General features: G+C 47.7%; 2 protein-coding genes across 2 annotated transcripts in view; one reads left to right on the top strand and one right to left on the bottom strand.

Annotated features, from left to right (window-relative positions):
* Window positions 1-2,401: 2,401 nt before the first annotated feature.
* On the bottom strand, window positions 2,402-26,221 carry TOMM34 (translocase of outer mitochondrial membrane 34). The gene is made up of 7 exons (XM_077335486.1): window positions 25,846-26,221; window positions 20,697-20,796; window positions 16,498-16,650; window positions 15,041-15,207; window positions 12,788-12,935; window positions 4,745-4,871; window positions 2,402-3,825 (listed from the first exon to the last, which is right to left on the bottom strand). Exons 1-7 carry the CDS (start codon window positions 26,204-26,206, stop codon window positions 3,721-3,723), a joined length of 1,161 nt encoding a protein of 386 aa, XP_077191601.1. The 5' UTR covers window positions 26,207-26,221; the 3' UTR covers window positions 2,402-3,720.
* Window positions 24,021-27,128, top strand: part of STK4 (serine/threonine kinase 4) — an 80,155-nt gene continuing 77,047 nt past the window's right edge. Inside the window, exon 1 of the mRNA XM_077335485.1 lies at window positions 24,021-24,281. Within this exon, the coding sequence (XP_077191600.1) occupies window positions 24,256-24,281 (26 nt within the window). The 5' untranslated portion in view covers window positions 24,021-24,255. The remainder of the gene's footprint in view (window positions 24,282-27,128) is intronic.

Here is a 27,128-nt window from a genome sequence, read left to right as displayed (position 1 = left end):
GTTGCTGGGAGAAGAACCCCATTGCAATAAAGAAGCTTTCCCTAGAAATTTCGAAAAGGGCAGGAGTTGGGGAGAGGGTGGCAGCATCAGCTAAGGGTAAATTTCTCGCAATGTCCCATACTCCTATCAGGAGCTTCTAACTAAGAGAAATACTAATAATATATAGTATAATCAGTTATTCTGGATTGCTTCCAGGGCTCTCTGGCGTGTACTGAGAAAATATAATCCAAAATCTAGTGTATGTATATTATGAAAGGAACAAGATTTCTGGGTTTGAAAATCCTGGGGTGGTGATCATAGGATAAAGCAGTCTTTCTTAACCAGGGTTTTATAAACCCCCCTGTGGTTTCTTAAAGGCCCAGGGAGAGTTTCCTAAATGAGTGGGAGTTCATTTTCTATATATTTTTAAAATTTGTTAAACATCTGTGAGTGGGAGCTCATTCCAGCAGGTAGGGGCCAAGACCGAAAAGGCCCTGGCCCTGGTCGAGGCCAGGTGCACTTCCTGAGGTCCCAGGACCTTCGGCAAATTCATACCTGCAGAACAAAGTGCTCTGTGGGGGGCATAAGGAGGCAGACAGTCCCATAGGTAAGTAGGGAGAACCCAGGGCCTCATCTGTATAAAGCCTGAACTGTCAAAACCAATACCTTGAACCTGATCCGGAAGCAAATTGGTAACCAGTGAAATTTCTCAGTGTTAAGAAAATTGAGAAAGGCTGGGATAGTTACCAGATGTCCCCTTTTTAGAGGACATGTTGTCTTTTTGTGTTTGTCTGCCCCCTTTTGGACTCCTTTAAAACATTATGAAAATGTCTTCTTTTGGCGTTAGGGCGAATATTTCTAGTTAGTAGCAACTATCACAATTTCAATAGTTGGGGAGCTTTAAATGAGATTTTTCACAATCAACATTTGTTTTTAAGTACTCTGTGATGAAACATGTCATAGAATCATAGAGTTGGAAGGGGCCATACAGGCCATCTAGTCCAACCCCCTGCTCAACGCAGGGTCAGCCCAAAGCATCCTAAAGCATCCAAGAAAAGTGTTTATCCAACCTTTGCTTGAAGACTGCCAGTGAGGGGGAGCTCACCACCTCCTTAGGCAGCCTATTTCACTGCTGAACTACTGTGAAATTTTTTTCCTGATCTCTAGCCTATATTGTTGTATTTGTAGTTTAAACCCATTACTGCGTGTCCTTTTCTCTGCAGCCAATGGAAACAGCATCCTGCCCTCCTCCAAGTGACAACCTTTCAAATACTTAAAGAGGGCTATCATGTCCCCTCTCAACCTCCTTTTCTCCAGGCTTGAACATTCCCAAGTTCCTCAACCTATCTTCATAGGATCTGGTCCCTTGGCCCCAGATCATCTTCGTCGCTCTCCTCTGTACCCTTTCAATTTTATCTACGTCCTTCTTGAAGTGAGGCCTCCAGAACTGCACACAGTACTCCAGGTGTGGTCTGACCAGTGCCGTATACAATGGGACTATGACATCTTGTGATTTTGATGTGATGCCCCTGTTGATACAGCCCAAAATGGCATTTGCCTTTTTTACCGCTGCATCACACACTGCCTGCTCATGTTTAGTTTACATTCCACAAGTACCCCAAGGTCTCGTTCACACACAGTGTTGCCTAGAAGCGCATCCCCCATCCAGTAGGCATGCTTCTCATTTTTCTGACCCAGCTGCAGAACTTTATACTCATACAATGGACTATGCCATTGTGTACTTTAAAAAATCCTGGGGGAACATTAAAAAATTATTCCCATTTCTGCTCATTCTATGGCTTTGTTCAGCTGAATGTGGAGACAAGGTACTCTCTCTTACTTTAAAGGAAGTGTTCTAAGTGTCTCAAAATCCTTTGTTCAATAATAATTTTTGGAGGGACAAGGAGACAAACCTTGTCTGGATCCTTTTGCAAATTACTTGGGAAGGGACCGCATTATTTCCTCTGACAAAATTGTAAGAGCTTCCATGGAAAACGTTATACTGGATTTGCAGCCCTCCAGAGAAGGTGGGCTTCACTGACCTTTCTAGAATAAATGAGAATTCATAGGCAACTTTTAATTTAAAGCCCTCTTAGAGGTTAATAGCACATTTTTGGTTTGGATGGAATGCATACAGATTTGAGTATGGTATTTTATGCTTTGGCTGAACAGGCTACTCCTATTGATCAATCTCCTATTCCATAGGCTTGCACTTTGCAGGTGGAATGGTTTAACATTTCAACACTCAGACTTTAATCTTAATGCAGCTTGCAGTTTCCTTCCTCGATCTTGGAGGACTCAAGGGGTGGTTTCCAGTTCATGAAGATATCTCGCCTTTGCAAACTACAGCTGGCACTGTAACTGGATACATCAAAGCTGACTTTTTTTTTTTTACTATCAGAAACCACAGAGAGTAGCAAAGTCAACCAAACTTGTTTATTTAAAAGTTCAAAATAACACCCAGAATGTGGACCAATTTACGATGCCAGAATCCAGCTTCATTCCTTAAACAGAAAAACAAAACCAAAGAGTGGTGGGGGAATCACCCCCCTACTCACAAAGTTTGCAAACAATAAGAAAGCAGCTGCCATTGGCATTGTTTTACAATGCATCAGTACGAGGAGGAACTTGGTGCCTATCCTATGCTAAAAGGCCATACACCAACTTTCCTTTAGTCTAATCTTACAGGAGTTCCAAGGAAAGAGCGGAGAATAGCATTCATTTAAATCTTACTCCGTGAAAAGGGAAAGGAGGTGTGGTCCAACCTGCTTCGTTAGTTACCACTAATCATTTAAAGCCCCATTCTTACAAAACAGATGATGCAGGAGGGGTTGAATGCATCCAAAAGAATGGAACTTTTATTTTTTTAAAGGAGCATTGAGTCATACTCTTCCCTGTGGTCTGAAGTGGTCGATACCCAATTTTAATAATTTGCTTATTTTTGAGAATCAATAGAAGCTACAGATCCAGATTTGGGGTAAAGTGTGTCCATGCTGCTCTGCCTTGTTTTTTGTCTATTATGTGACAAGAAAGTTAATATTCCTCCCAGTAGGAGAAATAAAAGTGGCCGTGTACAATAGTGTGCATCCGCATGCACAAAACACATACACACATTTAACCTTAAGGAAACTGAGGTTAACAAACAAAAGCTGTTGACTGCAAAAGATAAAGCAAGCTAAGATTTCATGGGCTCTTTCTTTGGTAATAAGCGGGGGGGGGGGCAGACTTTGAAATTCTTAAATGATACTTTGGGGGCCAAATGCTGCTGTGTAGCCTAGTGCACGAAAGTTAAGGCAAAGAACGCACAACTTTTGAGGCTCTCGCTTCCCTCTCCCTCTGCATTAGCCCAAGCCTTTCACTTACACTGTAGCTGTTACCCAGGCAAATCGGTAGACCAATACAGCAAGTGTGACGTTCTTTCGTCTCTCTGTAAATGCATCTCAGAAATTCAACATTTTGACATGCTGTTTTGCTTCATCTGTTAGAGATCTTTTCCCCCCAGTTCCTAAGAATCAGTAACACTGCTAGGAAGTTAAGAACCTCAGAGGTTACTCTGAACTTTCTGAAGGCTTGATAGACTGAATAACATTGTTAAATATATAGCATGAAACCCAATTGGTGTCAGCAGATCCGGAAGGCGGGATTTCCTACCAGGCCTTGCCTTCAGCCTGGTCCTGATGACAGTTTTTACAGGGAACAAAAGTGTCATCTTCAGAAGACCACAATGTTGTTCTCAAGCCACTATTTTAAAAGTTTGCTTAATTCTTGCTGTAGTTTCTGAGCAGCAGCGTTCTTTGGTTCAATTTTCAAGAGTGTGTTGATATCCGCCAGGCTGGATTTGTAGTTCTGGAAATAATTTTAAACAATTAGTGTAGGTACTTGAGACCATAGGGAGGAGTATGGCAAAAATCTGCATTAGCAAGAGCTTTTGGACAGCCTGTTGGTGAGAGACATTCCTATGCTGAGCAGGGGGTTGGACTAGATGGCCTGTAGGACCCCTTCCAACTCCACAATTCTATGATTAAATAAAATCAAATAATGCTTTTGGGAAGCAAAAACTAGTAGTTCTCCACAACTACAAAAAACACCCAGTGGAACAGCTTTTGGTTGAAGAAACTTCACCGCTTCTTGCTGCTACTTGGTGTACAGAAACAATCTTATGTTTAATTGCAGCGTGGTTACAGTGATCCATAGTAGCCTCTTCTCATATGTTTTGAATAAACCTATTTCTTTAATGCTCGGCAGGAGCTACTGCCAGTGGGGTATACGGACTAGCACTGAACTAGAACCCAGGGAGACCCAAAATTCAAATCCATGATCTACCACTGGGAGATCTTCAGTCAAAAGGACTCAGACTAGCCTGCATAACAAAACATTTAAGATGTCATGTTAGTCATCTGGCCTCCTTGGAAGAAGGGTGGGGGTTAAAAACCCACACTGATAAATTGCTTCAGCTATAAAGAATAACAGAGGCAAAATGAAGTGGAATAAGCTGTTGAAATGGGGGGGGGGGGGAGTGAAGGTGGGCTCTGCCATTGCTCTACCCAGTTTACATATAACCAGAGTGAAATCCTTGTTCAGGTGGAAACTCCCCAGTGGACTTTGCCTTGCAGCAGGTTTTCACATGCCTCTCATACAGCTGGGAGAAAGTACATAGAACACTCTGCACAGCAAAAAAAGAAGTTTTTTTTAAAAACACTCAAAACAAGCAGCGCATTACGATCTTCCCTGCAATGCACTCCAAAGTGAGTAGGAGGTTCCTTACCTTGAGCTCTTTATATGCTTGTGCTCGTCTGTAAAACGCCTTGATGTTTTTAGCATCTAATTTAAGGGCTTCTGAGCAATCCTGAATTGCTTCCTTGTACTGCTTCAGATTCAAGTAGCAAAGAGCTCTGGGAGGGGGGCAGAAAACACACAGAATGAACGATTTAAGTGCATTTGGGTGAAAATCCAGCCACCCTTTGGAATTTTCATGAAGGGGTGCTGGGAGAAGCATGTGCAACAGATGCTCAGTTTACAGGCACTGTGGTACAGTGGCTACAACGTTTATTTATTATATATTTATATACCACCCTTCCCAAAGGCTGAGTGGTTTACATCAAACAGGAATGATACAAAAAACTCAGTTTATAATACAATAATAACAATAACATTATGGAATGACAGAACATTGGGGAGAACAATAAATCAATGCTTACTGATGGCACAGTGGGGTGGGTGAGTCTGCAGTGATGGTTGTAGGAAGGAGGCTGGGGGGGGGGGCGATGGGAGGTGGTAGTTTGGGTCGACCTCAACCAAATGCCTGGTGGAGCAGCTCCCTTTTGTAGGCCCTGCAGAATGGTTCAAGTTCTGTCAGGGCCCTGATGTCCTCTAGGAGCTCATTCCACCAGGTGGTGGTCAGGATGAAGAAAGCTCTGGCCCTGGTTAAGGTCAAGCGGGCTTCCATCGGACCAGAGATCACCAGGAAGTTGGAAGTGGTATAATGCTCTTTGGGGGGGGGGGTAGGCAGACAGGTGATCCCTCATGTTCACTGGGCCCAGACTGTGTGTGGCCTTAAATATGATAACCAAATCTTTAAGCCTGATCTAGAATTTGACTGGAAGCAGCTGCTGGAGGATGGACTGAATGTGGGATCTCCCAAGGTGTTGCTCTGAGGACCCTGGCAGCTGCATTCTGGACCAATTGTAGTTTCTGGATCAAGGATAAGGGCAGGCCAGCATAGAGCAAGTTGCAGAAGTCCAGTCTAGAGGTGACTGTCACGTGGATTACTGTGGCTAGTTGTTCCGGGGCCAAATAGGGTGCTAGTAGTTTGGCTTGGTGAATGTGGCAAAATGCCAACTGCACTGCCGTCCTGATCTGAGCCTCCATGGAAAGGGAGGCATCAAGAATCACCGCTAGGTTGAGCCACTAGCCATACTCCATCCAGGTTGGTTAGGTACGCTTCCTCGCTTGGACCTTTCCTGCCCAGCCACAAGACCTCTGTCTTTGAAGTGTTGAGCTTCAGACGGCTCTGCTTAAGCCACCCCATCACTGCTTCCAGGCAGCTGGCTAATGTTTCTAGGGGAGAGTCAGGGCGGCCATCCCTCAGGAGGAAAAGCTGGGTGTTATCAGCATATTTATGTGTCGTGGTTCGGTCCTTGGTGGCTTGGGAACCAGACCGAACCCCGCCATCAGAGGCGCCCGCGATCACGGAGGTAGGGCATGGTGATCACAGGCAAGCCGGCAGCTGGGCGCCCCACCCGATCGTTGAGGTGGCAATGGCCGCTAAAGAACCTCAATGTCCCCCTCCACCTTTTGACAAGGGCCCGGAGATGGCCCTTTGTTCCAGGAAAATGGGCCATCGGGAACCCCGGAAAACCTCGCATATGTGCATGAGTCATGATTGTATCAGCATGTTCCCTCCGGAAGTACTGGGTGGGGCAATACAGCCAAAGGAGGTGGGTTTTGTATAAAAGAGAGCTTCCACCTGGAGTTCGGTGGAAGCTCTTACTCCATACCAGCGGACTCCACGTTGCTGAAATAAAGCTTGTTCCTGTTGTATCGTCCACCCGGCCTGGCGTGACGTTTTCTTCAAGGGGCACCCTGTTTTTTCAGTTAGCAAGCAGGTTCCCGACATCGTAAGAGCTTCCACCGAACTCCAGGGTCGGCATCGCATCCGAGCGCTTATCGGGACGGATCCAGAGATGGCGTTTTCAAGCAACGAGGCGGTCTCGACCCCCACGAACCCCGGGAACATGGGTTTAATGTCCCCGGGAGATTTCCTCCGAAAATCGGGGGGCCAGGACCAGCTGTCCGGGACCCCGAGACCCTCGGCAGCGGCGGCCAAGGGAAGGCGCCGGGCCATGGGGTTCCCAAGCACGGCGGGGAGCGCGCCGAGGTCTGGGGGGTTGGCCCCAACCTGGGACACCCAGCTGAGGCAGGCGCTTCGCCCGGTAAGACCTGAGGAATCCCTAGAGGACCTGCGGCGGGCCATGGCGGACTTGGCCAGGCGCTTGCAGGCAGCTGAAGCCCGTGAGCAAGCTCGGGCCGGGCCCGGAGGGACTGGTAATACAACGGCGGAGGGGATCGCGTCGAGTGAGGACGCCTCCAGCGACGAGGACGAGCCCGGCACTGGTGAGCGGGCCCCGGACCCCGACCCGGAGCAGTTTTCAGTCCCGAGTAGGCGAGACGGCCAGCGGAGAGGCGAGACAGCAGAGGATCTCGGGGGAGCAGGTGAGCCGACGGGGCGGCGAGAGCCGGACCAACGCAGGAGCGACGTGCAAGGCAGGGAGCGGCACGGCGTCGTTGGGCAAGTTGGTAGCCGGTGGAGCGGAGCAGGACGAGACGGCGGACGCCGAGAATCCCGGATCCGGAGGGGGTCGGACTACTCTCCAAAACGTTCCCCCCCAGAGCTTAAGGCGCGTTTCGACGGGACGCCGGACGACCTCCCGCAGTTCCTCCTCCACGCGCTGACGCATGCCCGGAGATATGGAGACCGGTATGAGGACTCCGAGGACTTGGTCTGGGGGGTGGCCTCGTGTCTCCAGGGCAAGGCGGGTCAGTGGTACCTGGGGTTGGCCGAGCGCGGCGACCCGGCAACTCAGGACCTGCAGGACTTCGTGGTCGCGCTCCGCCGACGATTCCAGGACCCCCAGGCTGAGGACAAGGCAAAGAGTCGGATCAAGGGACTTCGACAGGGTACTAGGGGGGTTATGGACTTTATAACAGACTTGCCTCCCAGCAAGGGGAAAACGGTGATCTGGGTGGTGGTAGATCTATTTTCCAAACAGGCCCACTTCATTCCTTGCGCCAGTGTCCCCAGTGCTTCACAGTTGGCTCGGATGTTCCTGGATCACGTGTTCCGACTGCACGGGCTGCCGGACAAGGTGATTTCCGATCGGGGCTCACAATTCGTGTCCCGGTTTTGGCAAGCTTTCCTGCGCCTGTTAGACATCGAGCAAGGGCTGAGCTCCGCTTACCACCCCCAGACGGACGGGCAGACCGAGCGGGTTAATCAAGTACTGGAGCAGTACTTGCGGTGTTTCGGTTCCTATCATCAAGACACCTGGGTGCCCCTGCTCCCCCTGGCCGAGTTCGCGTACAACAACGCAGACCACAGCAGCACGGAGATGTCGCCTTTTGCCGTCGTCTACGGGACAGACCTGAGACACTTCCCGGAGCTTGGAGAGGTCCCCGCCCGGGAATCGGCCGACCTTCGCGAGTGGGGGAAGCGTGCCGGGAGCTGCTGGAAGTCGCTGCAGGAGCAGCTCCACAAAGTCAAGGCAGCGCAGAAAGAGGACGCCGACCGGAAGAGACGACCAGCTGAGGAGATCCGACCGGGGGATCGAGTTTACCTTTCCACCCGGAACCTCCGGTTGAATTTGCCCAGCAAGAAGCTAGGCCCTCGGTTTTTGGGGCCTTTCGAGGTCTTGGCCCCGATCAACGAAGTTTCGGTCAAGCTCAAGCTCCCCAAGAACCTCCGGCACATCCATCCCGTCTTTCACGTGAGCCTTCTAAAAAAAACTCCGGACGGTGACGTTTGGCACCCCGTGTTTTCCCCGCCAGCGCCCGAGGTCCTGCCGGGGGGGGAGCACCACGAGGTGGCGGATATCCTGGACTCTAGACTCCACAGGGGGAAGTTGCAGTACCTCGTGGAATGGAAGGACTTCGCTTTGGGGGACCGGGAATGGGTCTGGGCAGCGGACGTCCTTGCGCCCCGACTCACTGAACGTTTCCACAAGCGGTATCCTGGCCGTCCCGGGGGGTTGGAGAATGGACCTTTGGGGGGGCAGAATGTCGTGGTTCGGTCCTTGGTGGCTTGGGAACCAGACCGAACCCCGCCATCAGAGGCGCCCGCGATCACGGAGGTAGGGCATGGTGATCACAGGCAAGCCGGCAGCTGGGCGCCCCACCCGATCGTTGAGGTGGCAATGGCCGCTAAAGAACCTCAATGTCCCCCTCCACCTTTTGACAAGGGCCCGGAGATGGCCCTTTGTTCCAGGAAAATGGGCCATCGGGAACCCCGGAAAACCTCGCATATGTGCATGAGTCATGATTGTATCAGCATGTTCCCTCCGGAAGTACTGGGTGGGGCAATACAGCCAAAGGAGGTGGGTTTTGTATAAAAGAGAGCTTCCACCTGGAGTTCGGTGGAAGCTCTTACTCCATACCAGCGGACTCCACGTTGCTGAAATAAAGCTTGTTCCTGTTGTATCGTCCACCCGGCCTGGCGTGACGTTTTCTTCAAGGGGCACCCTGTTTTTTCAGTTAGCAAGCGGGTTCCCGACATCATGACAACCCAGCCCAAGCCTCCGCACCAGCTGAGCAAGAGAGCGGATAAAGATATTGAATAAGATTGGAACGTGAACTGCCCCTTAAGGGACTCCACAAGCCAACTGGTGGCAGCTTTTTGAGCTCTCTCCTAGGATCTGAGAGGCCACAAGTTAAATCACCTCTCTGTCATGATATTCACTGGGTAACCTTTGTCAGCACCTTTCAGCCTAACCTACCTCGCCGAATTGTTGTGAGGATAAAGTCAGGAGATCTCGGGAGGAAGTATGGGATACTGTCTTCGATACAGCGTGATGCACAGCTTTCCCTGCACCACCCCATATGATTTAGTCTGAATTATTGAAGAGCTGTGATGAACCCTGGAAAGACTGCATGCCTGCAACCCATCTTCTTCCCAGCCACCGAGACACCATTCTCATTGCCACATCTCTTCCCAGAAGCTACCAAGGCTGTAATTTTCCTGCATTGGATGTCTTGCCAGGATTTAGATTCCACGCAGCAACTTTCAGCTCAGCAGTAATAGGTACTGGGTTATGTGAACAGAGAGGAAAATGTACAAAGTGCAGTTCTGCTTTGCAAGCCGTAGAGAGACATCCACACATAGTGCTTTGAAATATCTGTGAGAGAACTAACAGCCCACTTACGGAGCATCAGAATGTACAAAATGTACTTTGGTTTTGAAATGGTACACGGAAAAGGTAAGTGGCAGCACAGTCCTTTTTCCTTAGTGCAAGTGGACCATGAGGAGTAATTTTAGTGCTTTGGTAAGGACTCCTCGGCAGGGGGGAAACCTTCCCGAGAGTTCCAACCCTGTGCTCCCACAGATGCACAAGTTGCAGATCAAAAGGAGCTGGTGATCTGAAAGTTTCTCATCTCTCCTGGTTAGCAGAGGCTTCTGAAGGCCCCTTTTGCTCCAGCTGCCACTGCTGAAGCTACCAGAGGGCAGGGGAGAGGCATCAAAAGGAGAGAGGCGGCTGCCGGGGTGGGCAGGGGAGAGGCATCCCTCTGAATGTTGCTTTCTGCCTTTTTATGCAAACTGCTCTTGAGTACACTTGTGTTGAATAGTAATATAAGCTTTGCAAATAACAATTTATTTGTTCAGTCATGCAATTTATATACTATCTCTCACGGTGATGTCTCAGGGCGGTGTCATATAATTGCATTATATGACATATTATCTGTCAAGGTTAGCATCATAACAAAAATGCAAGAGGGCCTGTATGTTGTTTCTGCGGCATAAGTAAGCAGAGTTAATAAAAGGTCCCAGAATGTTATGCCCGGGGAAATCCAGAAAGCTGACATCTGCAGCCTGCATACAGCACGAAAACAGATTTCTACTAATATTAAAAATCATTGCCAGCAAACAAGGAGCCATGCAGCTGCAGCATCCCAATTCAGCCACTAAACTGGCTTACAGGAGGTCAGCAGGAATTGCAGGTATGTGTATTTTCTCAATAATAAAAGCCAGACATTTGTAGAAATAAATAAAAATAATAATTTTCAACTAGCAACATGAGACGGTGTAAGGATACTTTTATAAAGGAAAAAAAATCTGACTGAAGGAGAATCTGTTTCAAAGCCACACAGGAATTGGCCACCTTGAGGCTGTGCTGCCCTAACCAGTTCAGGCAGGTTATATGTTCATACAGGGCTCAACAGTCAATGCAATTCCCTTTGCTGCTCTTCCCAAAGGATACTCACTGCTAAGCAAGCAGATAAACACTGGCTTAGAACCAACAAAGTGGTTCTGGGGATCGGAAGATTTATGTCCGTGGAGCATCACTCTCCTGCCTCCTCCCTACCACTGCAGCCCCCCAAATCTCCTGAAATGTTGCTTCTGGGTGTTCCCTGTCCTCCAGAATCAATGTTTCAGGGAGCAATTTGCAGGGGGAGGAATGAGAAGGCCATGCTTCACAGGTGGAAATCCTTCTCTTCAAGGATGCAACCCACTTATGTGGATACAGAAAGAGTGTACTTCACTGGCAAACTGCAGGATTTTTTAAAAAAGAAACAGAGCTCCTTCTAAAGCTGAGACCCTGGAAATTCTCTGTTGACAGCTATCTTCCATTCTTTCCCTGATCTCAGTGGCTGCATGGAAGGTTCATGTGTCAAATGTTGTCAGAAGTGGCAGGAAGATGTCCAATTTTCTTCTCCTGTCATGAAGAGCAGGTGGAATATCAGAACTGACTTCTCTGCCTGCTTTAATCTAAGCTCATGCCGCATTACTGGCCAGCATTCAAGAGTTGGTTTCTGTGTTGCCTCATCAGCGAGTTTTGTATTGGTCCACTAATACTGAAAATGCCAAGGTCATCAATTGTACATGCTTCTCTAAGGGAAGGGCTGCTGCATTACCATGTTGCAGGAATGTCCCATACTACAGAAGCTACTGAGCTACGTAAATAGGATCCATACCAAAAGTAGGAACAATCATGCTCTCCATCCATTGAGAAAGCCTGCTACAAACTGTCTTTGTTGGCTTGGTTTGCCCTAGCCACCGAATGTCAGATGAACCAAAAGTTTTGCTTTTGCAGGGCACGATAGGGTTAAAGGACCATGTTTCCTGGTAAGACCTGGACCAGTTGCATTGCTTTCAACATCAGACGGCAACACTGTTCTTTAATTACAATGCCACTGCAACAGACTGCCTGGCTTGATCACGGGGCTCTGGATCTCCCTGGGATGGACCACCAGTGGAAGTTAGGAGTGTGCCATTTCTATGGATATTTAGCATGATGTGCTGAGCTATTTCACTAATTATGAGCTCTTAAATCGCCCTCTGTAATTTTGCACTGTTTAAAAAATGTTCTTGTGCTTGATTCTTTAAACTATGCTGTACATCTATCATTGCAGTATGGAGAAAGGGAGGAGTTTTAGTGTAAAAGAAGTAGGAACAGCATTATGAAAAGGCAGGCAAGCACTGCCTGAGAAATAAGGAGCACTTGTCTAAGATTGCCAGGCCCACCTTCGCAACCAGCAGACTTGAATGTGCCAGGGAGAGGCAGGTGCCAGGAGGGACATCAACAGCAGCATGAGTCACTCCTGGGGAAAACTAGAAGTGACACTACACCTCGCTATGAATTGCCAGAAACACTATGATAGAAGCATAGAGTTTTCAGTGATTCCTAGAGAGGCTCGGCTCTGAGTGGTATCAGGAAAGGGAAGTGGAGGATCCTCTGCCCTGGCAGAGGAGTTGGCAATTCTTCTCATCTCTTCCATTTCTCCCCCAGTGCCCCTGACTGGTGCTAATTTGCTTAAATTTAAGTGAAGGATGGTATAAGGCAGGGGTAGTCAAACTGGCCCTCCATGTGTCCATGGACTACAATTCCCATGAGCCCCTGCCAGCGAACACTGGTAGGGGCTCATAGGAATTATAGTCCATGGACATCTGGAGGGCCGCAGTTTGACTATCCCTGGTATAAAGGATCCATGAATGAACACCCACTCCTGCTACTCCCAGGACAATCCAAACAGGTTTCCTTGAATATCCTGCCCAGGGTGGAGAAGGGAACATTATGTGACAACATTATCTGAGCGTTACCTATTAGTGTAAGTGGTGCATTCCAGCTTGTGAAGTTTTAAGCTCTCTGTGTACTTCTCGATGGCTTTCTTATAGTTGCCCTTTTTCACAAATTCATTTCCTTCTAGCTTCAGCTTATTTGCTTGTTCGCTGGTAGCAACTGGAGGCGCTGGAAAACAAATCAGGATCACATTTATTGCTACAACTGCCCATTGAATGAATTAGAATCCAGGCTGTGGTGCTTGGGGGGGGGGGGATGTGGAATTATAATAATTAAGGACAATTTGTGATATTACAAGGATACAAATAAAAATTTTCCCATGCAGAGCCTTAATGACCTCTAACTAAGAGCTACTCAACTGATGACAGCACAACATTCAGCCTATTTGTATTATGCGGTAGCCCCAGGGGTTTTCAGCACATTTTTGTGATACAGGCGTGAGAAACAGAGACTGGGGTACAAAAGCTCCAGATGTCTGAAAAGAAAAGGTACTACTTTGACCAACCTGGTAGACCTTGCAATTCAGCAAGCCAAATACAATCAAGCAGGTATGTATGCTGGACCTACCAGTCTTAAAAAAAAATCTCTTGTTTCTGCTGCCTGATGGGGGTGGGGAGGAAGAGCCATCAAACATCTGGCAGGTCACACTAAGCCGCTGGGCTGCATCTAGCTAAATGGTCATGGTGTGCAGCACTGTCCTTGACCTACTTCACACAACTAATATCCAGAGATCAAAACTCTGGACTTACTGTGAGAGTTTCTTTTTATCAGTGGACTGGAAGGTATCCTTGTCTGGCTTGTTTCTTCCTGTTCTGAAGGCAGAGTGTGTGATACACACACACACACACACACACACACATTTGCAAAGGCTATTCTGGGGAGGTTCTGCATTCCCCATTCATGTTTTTCCAAACTTCTGTGGAAGACATCCACCTGTACCAACCAGTCAAACAGTGACTTTCTCCTCACCTCCCACTCCCCAGCTCCACTGTCTAAGAAACTACAGAGTCTGAGGCAGAGGGCAGTGACTCTGAATGGCCAGAGGGGGCAGGGTATCTTGCTCTGGAGACAGATGGTGGCATTGAGTGCCGGCCTCATGCTGCAGTGGGCATGTAGAAGAAGAAGAGTTGGTTCTTATATGCCGCTCAAAGCGGCTTACAGTCACCTTCCCTTTCCTCTCCCCACAACAGACACCCTGTGAGGTGGGTGAGGCTGAGAGAGCCCTGATATCACTGCTCGGTCAGAACAGCTTCATCAGTGCTGTGGCAAGCCAAAGGTCACCCAGCTGGTTGCATGTGGGGGAGTGCAGAATCGAACCTGGCATGCCAGATTAGAAGTCCACACTCCTAACCACTACCCCAAACTGGCTGTAAGAACTGTGATGGCTGAACCTGAGGGTGGCTGTGGGAATCCAAGCAGTGAAAGCCGGATTACTAAGAATGTTGCTTACTTCTGCTGGATTCCTTCTTTCAGCTCTTCCTGGAGACAAGGGCAAAGAGAAATCCTTCTGTCTCAAGAGATTCTGTCTCAAAGAGACTTTGCACCTCCCCCCCCATTCTTTAACATCTTTACCTTCTTGGTAATATGGAGGTGCAGAAGCCCAGGTGGAACAAAGACGCATCAGTGATGATGGGGGAGAGGAACAGCCGCTCCCCAAGAGATCCCTTCCCATCCCTGCTAGTGGGCTGGGGGAAGCGGGGTGTGGGTGGCTCCTCTGACAGGCTCATCACAGTGCTTTGGAGGCGGAGTGGGTCTCCTGCCTGTGCTTTGGAGAGTGGCAGCTGAAGCAGAGGTGCTGGCTGTCACCATGGAGGCTTGTTTCAGGGGGCCCTGGGTGATGAGGCAGCCATGCCGTCCTCTTGTGATAGCTTGGCACCACTTGGTGCTGTTGGGGGTCCCCTGTCTGGGGCAGTGGCTTCTTACTCCTCATCGCGGGTGCTAACAAGTGGGAGGTGGAGGGACCTACTGCTACTTTCCCCAGACCTTTTAGCATTTTTTCTGGAACAAGGCGATAGAGCTGTGGAGGTGCCTCTGCCCATGGAGCATGGAGGGAGGGGTCGAGCATTAGCAAGAAGGCAGCACAGCCCATACCAAGATCTCTTCCTCTACTGACCGAGAAGGCAGAACTCCCTAAAACATGCCCCCAGGTTGCAGGTGGAGCATTACCAGATTAAATCTTCCTCCCAAATCGGAATGCTGATTGGATGTGGAGGTTTCAGCCTGTCTATCAGACCCTGAATGCGGTTTTTTTTGCGGGTACCTTGAATACTCACCTTGCTTTGTTACAGGTGCAGGATTGTTTGCTTTGCTTCTTGCAGTAGCCTCATGTCTTCCTATAGGAGGCTCCCATCTTTTCTGAGCAGAAACAGGAACGCTGGGGATGGGTGGCAGCTTCTGGCGCCACTGGAGGCCGTCCTTTTCCAATAAGACCTTGGTCATTCTGAAAAAGGAGATCCATTTGTTTATACAGTTCTTTTCTGACACAGCTGTTTTTACTGGATTAGGCTACCCCATGCAGTTGGTATGCCCCTTCACCTGATGTACTCCAAATAGCCAGGTGTTTTCTCCACTGAATAGCCTCAAACATATCAGCAGCAGAAGAAGAAGAGTTGGTTTTTATACGCCGCTTTTCCCTACCCGAAGGAGGCTCAAAGCGGCTTACAGTCGCCTTCCCATTCCTCTCCCCACAACAGACACCCCGTGGGGTGGGTGAGGCTAAGAGAGCCCTGATATCACTGCCCGGTCAGAACAGTTTTATCAGTGCCGTGGCGAGCCCACGGTCACCCAGCTGGTTGCATGTGGAGGAGCACAGAATCGAACCTGACATGCCAGATTAGAAGTCCGCACCCCTAACCACTACAACAAACTGGCTCTCCAGTTTGTAGTTGTAAGGGCTGAAAGTGTCATCTACAGCTGGGGTAGTCAACCTGTGGTCCTCCAGATGTTCATGGACTAACATTCCCATGAGCTCCATGGACATCTGGAGGACCATAGATTGACTACCCCTGATCTACAGGTCTCCTTAGTGATGAAATGGAGTTCAGCCGGCTAGTCTGAATACTTTTACCTTCCTCATCCCAAATGCTGCAATATCTATTCAGGGCTCAAAAGCCATATCCTGACAGCATGGCTGGACTGACCTTCATTTTCTTGCACTGCAATCCCGAGGAGAGTTGCATCTATTGAAGTCCTTGTGGGTTCCCCACTTGTAACGTCAGAGCGATCTCTGTTCATTCCATTGAATTGCCCAACTTCCATTTTTAAAAGCAAGCCTGTAGCCCTTTTTATGGCAGCTACATGCCTTTCACTTTACATCTCTGCAACAAAAAGGGCTGCAAACTTCATAAAAAACTAAAGCTAGCAATTCAGAGGAGACAGGGGATGAGAATCGCCTTGCTGAGGATGATCCATCTTGTTGCATCAAGTGCCTCTTATCCAGCCCACTTGTCTCAACACTGAAAATCCAGTTGCTTCTAAGAAACTCACTACTGGGACCCTATAGTCAGTCACGTCCTGCTTAATATCAGAAACACTTCCTCCCCAGAGGAAAAAGTTCCCTCTCTAGACTTAGCTTACAGTGGACAACATTTATGCTGACCTTAGTGGAGGAGGATGGAATCATAATTTAGCAAGGTGTTTGAGCCCCAAGGCAAACATTTCATCCAAATACACTGAATGCATTTCACAGTCTCCAAAGTGTTCCTTTTAACACAGCAAACGGAGAAATTACCTGTTGACTCCATCATGCGCAGCCTGTACAGTGCAGTCAACTTGTAATACAGTTTTGTAGTCCACATAGGCTAACTGGTATCTCTCCAGAGCTTCGTAAGCTGCTGCCCGCCTCAGCAGGGGCTTGATTGCAAAAGGGACCAGATCCAAGGCACTAAAATCAGTGAAGAAAGTGGAGGGGGGGGGAGTTATCAGCAGAAGCTATAAACTCAGGTTAGTGGAAATTCATCTGGACAGCTGACTGTCTGAACAGTGTGCATTTCTGTTGGGCTACTTAAAGCTATCGCACTGTGCTACACTTCAACAAAGTGGAAAGACAATTCTTGCTTAAAGCTTTACTGACCCATTGCAAAGTCTCACCTTTTCTTAAACCAATTTTTCAAAAGTGAAAGAAGATATCTTAGATTCATCAGGACTCGTATGTCAAATGATGCATTCAAAGAGAGATGTCTGGATAAACCAGAATCGAGGCCACTCTAGTTCTGTATTTTCTAAATATTTATTTATTTTCTGATATGTATGCTGCCCTTCCCCAGGGGCCTCAGGGCAGCTCACACCATTCTATTTGCATAAGGTAAAGGTAAAGGTATCCCCTGTGCAAGCACCGAGTCAGGTCTGACCCTTGGGGTGACGCCCTTTAGCGTTTTCATGGCAGACTCAATACGGGGTGGTTTGCCAGTGCCTTCCCCAGTCATTACCGTTTACCCCCCAGCAAGCTGGGTACTTATTTTACCGACCTCGGAAGGATGGAAGGCTGAGTCGACCTTGAGCCGGCTGCTGGGATCGAACTCCCAGCCTCATGGGCAAAGCTTTCAGACGACTGCCTTACCACTCTGTGCCACAAGAGGCTCTTCTATTTGCATATCAAATGCATTAAAATAACTTTAAAATCCGTACAATTAATTTTAAGATAAAAGCCGTATCAAAGGCTTTCTCTGGTAGAAGAGCGGGAAACATAAAAGTGCATGTGAATATTAAAAATGTCAGTGCTATCAGCTTTATAGTACATCCGTTGTGATTTTGTGTAGCCATGCAGCTTCTATCCTTTTATCACAAGAAGGGGAAGGTAGTCTCAAAGGGGTCCCAGTTAAGAGTGACAACGCTGCCACTGCTCTGCAGAATAAATCTCCAGACATGCTGGGCACTGCAAGAGACCCTTCCTGAAGTATGCTGCTGCTCACCGTAAATGATGCTTTATTTATTATTTGTTTATTATTTATTTATTTATTTAATTTATATACTGCCCTCCCTGGGGGCTCATTAAGAAATGCTTTCCCTGGTGCCTAAAGAGAAACCGAAAGCAGGGTTCCCATAGCCCTGATACTGAGCAGTGAAAGCAGAAGCGGTGTTCAGTCATTTGCCTACCTTGATTTAATCACTGACATGTGGGTCTAGTTTGTTTTGTAATGTAATGATTTGCAATCTGTCATCATTTTTCAGAATCACAGGAAGGGGCCATACAGGCCATCTAGTCCAACCCCCTGCTCAATGCAGGATCAGCCCTAAGCATCCTAAAGCATCCAAGAAAAGTGTGTATCCAACCTTTGCTTGAAGACTGCTAGTGAGGGGGAACTCACCACCTCCTTAGGCAGCCTATTCCACTGCTGAACTACTCTGAAAGTTTTTTTCCTGATATCTAGCCTATATCGTTGTACTTGTAGTTTAAACCCATTACTGCACATCCTTTCCTCTGCAGCCAACAGAAACAGCATCCTGCCCTCCTCCAAGTGACAACCTTTCAAATACTTAAAGAGGGCTATCATGTCCCCTCTCAACCTCCTTTTCTCCAGGCTGAACATTCCCAAGTCCCTCAGCCTATCTTCATAGGGCTTGGTCCCTTGGCCCCAGATCATCGTCGCTCTCTTCTGTACCCTTTCAAGTTTATCTACGTCCTTCTTGAAGTGAGGCCTCCAGAACTGCACACAGTACTCCAGGTGTGGTCTGACCAGTGCTGTATACAATGGGACTATGACATCTTGTGATTTTGATGTGATTTTTCCTCAGCTGCCCAGTGTTGATGGCAGAAGCATGGCTTTCAGAATAGTTTGGAAGCCAAACCAGAGGCATAAGCCCTGGTTGATCACCACAGTGTGTTGTTTGCATCCCCTGCCCTTCTGGCCTTGCAACATGACTCAAAGCAAGTGAATGAGAAGAAAGGGTGTTAGTGGGGCAAGAAGGTGCTGGAGTGTAGTGGGGGAGGGAGATAGGAAAGAGAGGAGCAGACACAGCCCTCTTTCCTTGTGTCCCTCCTGCGGGAAACAGTCGGTTAGCTGGCATTTCATAAACATAAGGCTGTTACAGATGGTGGGGTGTAGTGAGCAGGTTTCTTGATGGCCCTGGGTTTCCAGAATGGGTACGAGTTCATTTATATAACTTGATATATATATTGATAGCTTTCCTCCAGCTGGATCTGAAAGCATCCCATTTCAAGGCTGCTAATAAACCACCCTCAGCAAAAAAAAATATCTTTTACTCTCAGATTATAAGCATAATGTCATGCTTTCACTTCCAGAGATATTTGACCAAATATTGCCCATAGCACAATATCTGAGACACGGCATGGGACATTTGGCAATTTTCTTAAAAGAGCAAGGGGCTGATAGATATTATCTGAAATGGTTTGAATCAAATAGCTGAGCCATAAAGAATTGTGGGAATGAACTATTGCCAACAGACCATTTGCCTCATCCTGTTGCCAGACAGTTTTCAGTGGGGAGAGGCCACATGCTCACCCACACCTTAAGCCTGCTCATGGAACAACTGACTCCACCTGTTTGCACTCATGAGGCCTCTCCCTTTTCCATTAGTCTATTTCAATCATTTTTTTCACCTGTACTCTCAACTGAATCGCTCTTTAGAGTGCACAAGAAATAATTGAAAACCGTCAAAGCAATAGGAACTGTTTACCAGCAGTTATTATTAATACCAGCAATTAAAACAATGTCAAATAGCAACCGGACAGTATAGTGTAAATGCAGTGGCAAAATAATAGTAAAATACTGAATATAACATTTTTGCTTCCTTTCACATCCATGGTTCCTCTATATATTTGTGAAACAACCTGGGGAGCAGAATGTGTCCGGCTGTCCAAGTTGGAATAGGGCCAATCAGGGTGCAGCCACCCTGATTGGCCCTGCCCCTGCAGCTCCCGCCCTCTGTCCCTTGATTCTAGCTTCTTTGCTCTTAGACGCACTCCAGTGCCTGGAGCCAGCAGAAGGTATGGGGAGAGGGCCCTGGGCAAAGGGTTGTGGTTTCGCAGGCCTCTTGCCCTGCTAGGGCCTGCGAACGAGTGCCTCCCTGCCTGCTAAGCAGGTCCTGCTAATGAGGGTCTCTTGGCCTGCTAGGCTGGGCCTAACTAGGGCCTCCCAGCCTGCTGACTGCCTGCTAAGGAGCTGCCCAGCCCCTGCCCACCCCACTTGATCCGGCTGCGAGCTGCGGCCCAAAGCCACCTTAAGCTGCCTGGCCAGGGGAGGAGGCCCTTTCAAGGCCTGTTCTTAGGAACAGGCTTTGAAGCTCGTCTATAAAGAAAGCAAGATCTGCGCATGCGCAGGAAAGAATACTTATGGAACAGGATACCAGTTGAAATAAGGCTTTTTCCCTGACTTGATTTTAAGGGTGTTTAAGTATGCTAATGTTTTAATATGTCAGGTTGGTATTAATGTACTGTTTCACTGTAAACTGCTTTGAGCAACAAGAAAAAAAGTCCAGAAATATAATAAATAAGGCTATCTTATGAACAGTGTGCTGGCTTGTTCCTTGTGGTCTCAAGGAAAGAGAGAACCCTCAGTATGTTCAACTCACTGCAGAAGTTTCTTGCCAGAGAGATAGATCATGCTTCTGGGTGGGGAGAACATGTGGGTCACTTCCTATATTATATATGAAGCAGTCAATCGTCTCTGTGCTTTCTTCTTCCAATTATTAGGGAAGATCAGCAACTCAAGAAAGCATACCAGACAAGAACCTCAAGCCATGACCCCTTCTCTCCTGGCAAAAAGTGACCACTCAGACAAGGCCTCTCCTTCCCAGGACAGCAGAAGACGTGAGATGGTGCTTCAGTCTTTTCCAGCCTCCCCTGCCTCAAGGGACATCTTTCTAGATTCTAATTTAGCAGAACAGCAGCTTCCCTGTGAAGAGCTGTAAATACACACATTTAGCAAGAAAGTGATGTGTTCTCCTCTCTGCCAAACAAGCATTACTTACACAGAACAGTCCTTAATGCAGAGACTGCAGTTCCCATCCTTCAAGTAACAGGCAGCACGGTTGGAATGAAGAACACTCTTCTCTTCTGTACATGCATCTCCTGGGCCAAGAGACAGTAAGACAGGCTTTGAGCATCAGGCAATGAAAAAATTCCTACCCCACCTTCTGCTGGAAAATACAAGATCTGTAGTGTGCATGAGTCAGCAGTCTGAGAAAAATATCCTACAGGGTGTATCAGAAGAGATATGTAGCTGGCATGTTTAGATTAAGAATTTCCTAATTTTTTTTCCCTTTCAAATATCCTCCTTGAGTGTCCTGAGTGTTCTGATTTGCTTAACTGGAGACTTCCTGCCCCTTTGAGCACGCTTCCTCTCTGCTTGCCTCCAGACCAGAGTGAATGAAGACAACAGAACAGTTAGACAGTTAGGTTTCTCTCCCCTCTTTCTATACAAAGAGTGTTTCTCTTAGAACTGTTTTATTCTTTTAAGCCACTTTGTGCTTTGCTCTCTTCGCATATTTAAAACCTGCCACTATTTCCTCCTATTACTAAGTCACATTAACAATGCCTGTCTGTTCTATAAATAAAACTGGTATTATATATAATATAGTAATTTAAAAGCTAAAAGCCGCAAACCTAAACCTACAGAAGCCAGCGTGTATAGTGCTGGGGGGTGGTAGTGGTGATCAGAGTATCAGACTTAGGATCTGGGAGACCTGGGATCAAATCCCCATTCTGTCACAAAATCTGCTGGATACTGTCCTAGTCACCCAGCCTGATGAAAGGATGAAGAACAGAAATATATACTTTTTATATATTTATTTCAAATCTACCCCACCTTTCACCCCAATGTGGACCCAGAGCAACCTACAGCATTCCCCTCTCCTCCATTTTATCCTAACCACAACCCTGTGAGGTATCTTAGGCTGAGAATGTGTCACTGGCCCATCCATTACTAGGGAAGATAAGGTGAGAATGCACTTACAGCCCTTAGAAAACAGATGACATCAAGCAAACAGCTCTCAGCAAGAGTGCTCCAAAAGTTCAGTGGTCCCATGGAAGTGACCCCCTAGTTGCCAACAACACTTCTGGAGGCAAAGGCCATAGAAGCAGACTCTCCAATAGAGAGCTAAGGGGATAGGCTGATTTGGGAAAAGGCAGTCGCTTAGCCTAAAGCTGGTTTATGAGACAAAACCAACCCTCAGGACAGCATCTGGAAACAAGCTGATAGCATCTTTCAGTACAAATGGGAATGTGTTAATCACAGAAGATTCCTAAACTATCTGCTGCAATATTCTGAGTAGTCTCAAAGGCAGCCATATGTATAAAGAGTATTACAGCAATCTAAGCAAAACATAACCCAATTTGGATATCTGTGATGGACCAGTATCTTCAGTGGCAGCAAAGGTGTTAGAACCACCTCCTCTTCCTCCATCAGGTAGTTCTTGCTGCTTATTAAAATCTTCCAAGCCCTGAAACTATGATGGCAGGCTGAAGGCACCACTAGGGAAGAAAATGGGTGGTTTATTAGCAACATCGCTAAATCAGGGCTTCATTAGCAATGCTTCCTTTTTTCTATACTTTTCATCCTTATGTTTGATATGCTCCTTTCTGGCACATGCACAGCCCTTATTTTTTCCTTGTGCTCCAAGTATTTGTTTACTAGACCTTTATCTTTCTCTTATTCATAGGTTAGCTAGAAAGGCAGTTGTCAAGTTCCAGCAGGACAATTTTAAGCACAATTTCTCAGTCCATTGAGTTCAGTGGGGTTACTTCTCAGTTAAAAGTGTGTAGGATTTCTGACAAAACAAATTTCTTCACTTAAAAGGAGAATGGAGCCAGAAGTTCCCAATTAAAGCCCCAGATTCTATCCACTGCCACACACTGGATCTGCATTATCTCCAAAAATGTCTAGAAGTGCTTCTTATGGCTTTCCTCGTAACTCAGTACAAATATCCAGGAACAAAGTATGTTTGTGGCCTGTAAAAAAGGAAGGTAACTTTTGCCATGTTCTACTTTACCATTCCTGAGAGCACCAACCCAATTCCTACTTGTGCTTTTTTTTTAAGTGGAACATAACACTCCCCTTCATTCTTGATAGGACTTGATAGTCACCTCTAGACTGGACTTTTGTAACTCGCTCTATGCAGGCCTGCCCTTAGCCTTGACCCGGAAACTACAGCTGGTTCAAAATGCAGCGGCCAGGATCTCCACAGCAACACCATGGAGGTCTCACATCCGGCCTATTCTTCACCAGCTGCAATGGCTGCCAGTTGAATTCCGGATCAGACTAAAGGTCCTGGTAATTACTTTCAGGGCCCAGTGTACCTGAGGGATCGCCTCCCCGCCTATGCCCCCAAAAGAGCTCTGCGCTCCACTGCCACCAACCAGTTAAGGTTCCCTGGCCCTAAAGAAGTCCGCCTGGCCTCAACCAGGGCCAGAGCATTCTCTGTTCTGGCTCCCACCTGGTGGAACGAGCTCCCGGAGGAGATCAGGGCCCTGACGGAGCTTAAACGGTTCTGCAGGGCCTGCAAAAAGGAGCTCTTCCGCCAGGCATTTGGTTGAGACCAGACGCAATCAACAGCGACTGAAAGGCCCCTGCTCCCCTCCCCTGCCCCCACTCAGATGTCCACCAACATGCTCTGGAGACCTGTTTGTATTGTTGTATTGCCTATATTATTTATACTGTTACATTGTTATACGGTTACAACCATTAGTTATTATTGTAAAGTTATTCACATGTTTATAGATTGTTTTATGTACTGTTGTTGTTCTTATGTAAACCGCCCTGAGCCTCCGGGGAGGGCGGTATATAAATATAATAAATAAATAAATAAAATAATGAGAGCGATTACTCATACTTTTATGTGAAAATTCTGTCACAAACAGCTTTCCGAGATTATTCTGGCGCAGAAAACGAAGAGGGAAACTGTTGAGGTACCACAATCTTATAGAGCCTTTCTAAATAGTGTCCTACTCCAAGACTGTACAAATTGTTTAGTACACTGGTTCCTAACACTGACCGGTTTGTTCTTCAAGAGGCAAATTCTGTTTCAAATGAGAAAGTGGTACAATGAGCCTCCATCCCTCACCTTACGTCGAAGAGGAATGCAAAGAAACGAAACTGAAGATAACTGTCATCAGCCTTTGCCTCTCCCAACTCAAGCCAGAAGCACACAGAAGAAAAGAAACAGAAAGTGGTTCAGCTAGCCGGCCGGCAGCCAGATCTGCATCTATTTTCTGCCACTAACCCAAACTCCCTCATTATGACACAATGACTGCAGCAGACAGCCTGCTGACATAATAAGTCTAAGGCTGGGGAGGAGGTTTCAGAGGTCACCAGTAACTTAAGTCTGGGCAATCATGAAGACGTGAACATCTTCCGCTTGTACATCCGCTGCACTCTACCACATTTGGTGTACTGCACTCCATGACAATTCCAGGAATATGTAGTGTGTGACAAAGGAGGCTGGTTCCCTATGAAACCAGAGGACCATAAAGCATCTCTGCCCTACCTAAAGAGCTGGTAAAAGCCTAGAGCACCCAAAACCAGCTAATGGGATGGAGTTTTTCTATTCTGCCATCAGGTACTGTTTTTAACCTATTCTGGGTACCCAAATGCACTGACTCTTAAGGACCTGTCTCTATGCCTTCCCATTGTCTGCTTGAAGCTAAGCCTGAGTACATGGAGCAAAAACAAATGCATACTTACCCTATGCTTTATTCCCACCTCCCCTCCCTTTCTTCCTTATAGCAAGTGTTAGATTATTATTATATTATTTAGATTTATTACCCGCTGCTATAGGATAAGCCATCTCGCAGCGGGTTACATAAAAATACTCCACATAAAATACATAAAATGCTTAATCCCCTATTAAAAACAGCATGTTGGGGCCAAAATCCCAATCCTACAGTTTCCCCCAGCACCTCAAGGGACAATCTGTGGATGCTGATTCCACTGCAGGTGATTTAGACTAGAAGGGCCCATCTGATCTCTTTAGGGCAGAGAACCATCTTATGCTGAGCAATATATGAATAACAGCCAGTTTAGTGTAGTGGTTAGGAGTGCGGTCTTCTAATCTAGCAAACTGGGTTCGATTCTGCACTCCCCCACATGCAGCCAGCTGGGTGACCTTGGGCTTGCCACGGTGCTAATAAAGCTGTTCTGACCTAGCAGTAATATCAGGGCTCTCTCACCTCACAGGTGTCTGTTGTAGGGAGAGGAAAGGGGAGGAGATTGTAAACCGCTTTGAGACTCCTTCAGGTAGAGAAAAGCAGCATATAAGAGCCAACTCTTCTACCTTTTCAGAATCCTCAAACCAGGATTGAGCCTCACAATGCAAAAAAATGAGAGAGAAGTGTTGCGCGTGCCCATTTAAGGAGAGTTAGAACTACGAGAGCAATGTAAGCCAGGCATAAATTAGAAAATCAAGCTACAACAGGTGGCCTAGTACCAAACCAGATCAGTGTTTCATTCAGCTCACACCTCCCTACTATACCTGAGCAGCCTCTCTTTCCTACTTTGATGATGGTCTGTTCAACTTAAGGGAATGGGAATTAAACAGGGAGCATCAAGTACATAGCCCATCCTGCTAATGAACTGGTGGGCTAGTCATTTCTCTCTTAACTTCATACCTACTAAAAGGGGGGTAGCACTAAATGCAATAACTATGCAGGATGACTAAAAACAGCCTCCACCTCCGGGACAGCAAGGGAAGAAGGCCGGGGCTTCTATGGCCTGCGTGTGGGCCTCTCTGTGAAGCAGGACTCCAGACCAGACGGGCCCCTGGTATAACCCTCACAAGGCTGTCGTGTAGGCAGGTAAGAGAAGCGCAGGAAGTGACTCATGATTATGGCGAGGGGCCATTTTTCAACACCCGGTGGTGCCATCATCATCATTAAGAATATAAGCTTCCCCATTCCTCTTTGCGGCTCGGCGTGTATAATGTATATAAATGGATCTGAAGCGGGAGATCTGTTTATGGCGGTTGCCCGCGGGGCGGCGGGGAGACGGGCGAATCCGCAAGCACCGGACCCAGGAGGGGCTGCGACCCCCGCGCCCCGGGCCCCTCTCCCCCCGGCTTCCCCACCCGGCACGCTGAGGCCTGGCTGGGATCAGGCCGCCGCCGCTGCCGCCGCCACTACTACTACCTGTCGTCTCCAGCAGCTCCAGCGCCCGGCCGTACAACGCCGCCGCCTGCCCGTACTGCCCGTTGCGGAACTGCTCGTTGCCGGCCTGCCGCAGGTCCGAGATCCGCGACGCAGGAGCCATGAGGCCGGCGAGGAAACGCGGAGGAGCCGGAGCCGGCGGCGAGCTGCAGACCGCCCCAGCAGCGCTTGCCTTTCCGGGCGAGGGGCGGGCGCCGGCCGGGCCGCGGCTCCTCCTCTTTCCTTGGGCGCCCAGAAAGATCCGGAGAAGTCGCGCCGGGCCTCGCAGCCGGCCGCCTCTCTCCCGGGAAGGGAGAAAGGAAGCCCGTTCAGGATCAGCTCTTAGCCCGTGGCCGCAAAACATCCACGGGGGCCTCGTGCCACCCGGCAGCGCGCCAAGCCCGGTAGAAACTTAGGCGGCCTGCAGGCCTCTTCTTCGGGTGCACTGAGTGCCTCCCTCTTAGGTTGACTTTTTATTATAGAGGAGGTGTGAAAACACAAGGGGGGGGGGGGAAACGGGGAGGCCTGGAGAAAATTTAAATCTAAGCAAGTTCATTCCATTCTTATGCTAAGGTTACAATCCTAATCGGCTCAGAAATAAGACCTGTGTTATTCATTGGGGTTTATCGACAGTACAGTGTCCCAGCTAGGGATGCCACTTTCCAGGTGAGACATAGGGATCCCCTGGAATTGTAGCTCATCTTCCAGTCTGCAGAGTTCAGTTCTGGAGAAAATCAATGCTCTGGAGAAGGGGTAGTCAACTTGTGGTCCTCCAGATGTCCATGGACTACAATTTTCATGAGCCCCTGCCAGCATTTGCTGGCAGGGGCTCATGGGAATTGTAGTCCATGGACATCTGGAGGACCACAAGTTGACTACCCCTGCTCTGGAGGGTGGACTCTTGTGGCATTGCACTCCATCTGTCTCCTGGCAGCTCTTCCTTTATTCCTGCTGCCTTCAACTTTTCCCAGCATTAGTTTTCCAGTGAGTGGTCGTCTCATAATGTATTACAGCTCCCTTGCAGCTCTTAAGGCTCTAGTTTCATCATAGCTACAACCAGCCAAATTATTCAAAGTGGTAGTGGAAATGCAGCAGAAAAGCATGTTGAATATTAAAGTCTTTCTGAATTGTATAGTTAAGGATGTTTGGCATCTGATCTTCATAAGAGATGTATAATAGCAATCATTCCCACTGTATTATGAAGGCACAGTCCATTTTCAAATTGTTTCTTCCATCCTGCAGAATTTTATGTGATCAAAGTTGCCTCAGTTTAGTAATTCTAGCTT

Source organism: Paroedura picta, chromosome 4 (assembly GCF_049243985.1).
Source record: "Paroedura picta isolate Pp20150507F chromosome 4, Ppicta_v3.0, whole genome shotgun sequence".
Taxonomy (NCBI): domain Eukaryota; kingdom Metazoa; phylum Chordata; class Lepidosauria; order Squamata; family Gekkonidae; genus Paroedura; species Paroedura picta.
Note: the sequence above shows the minus strand (reverse complement) of the source record. Positions and strands in the feature narration are given on the sequence as shown.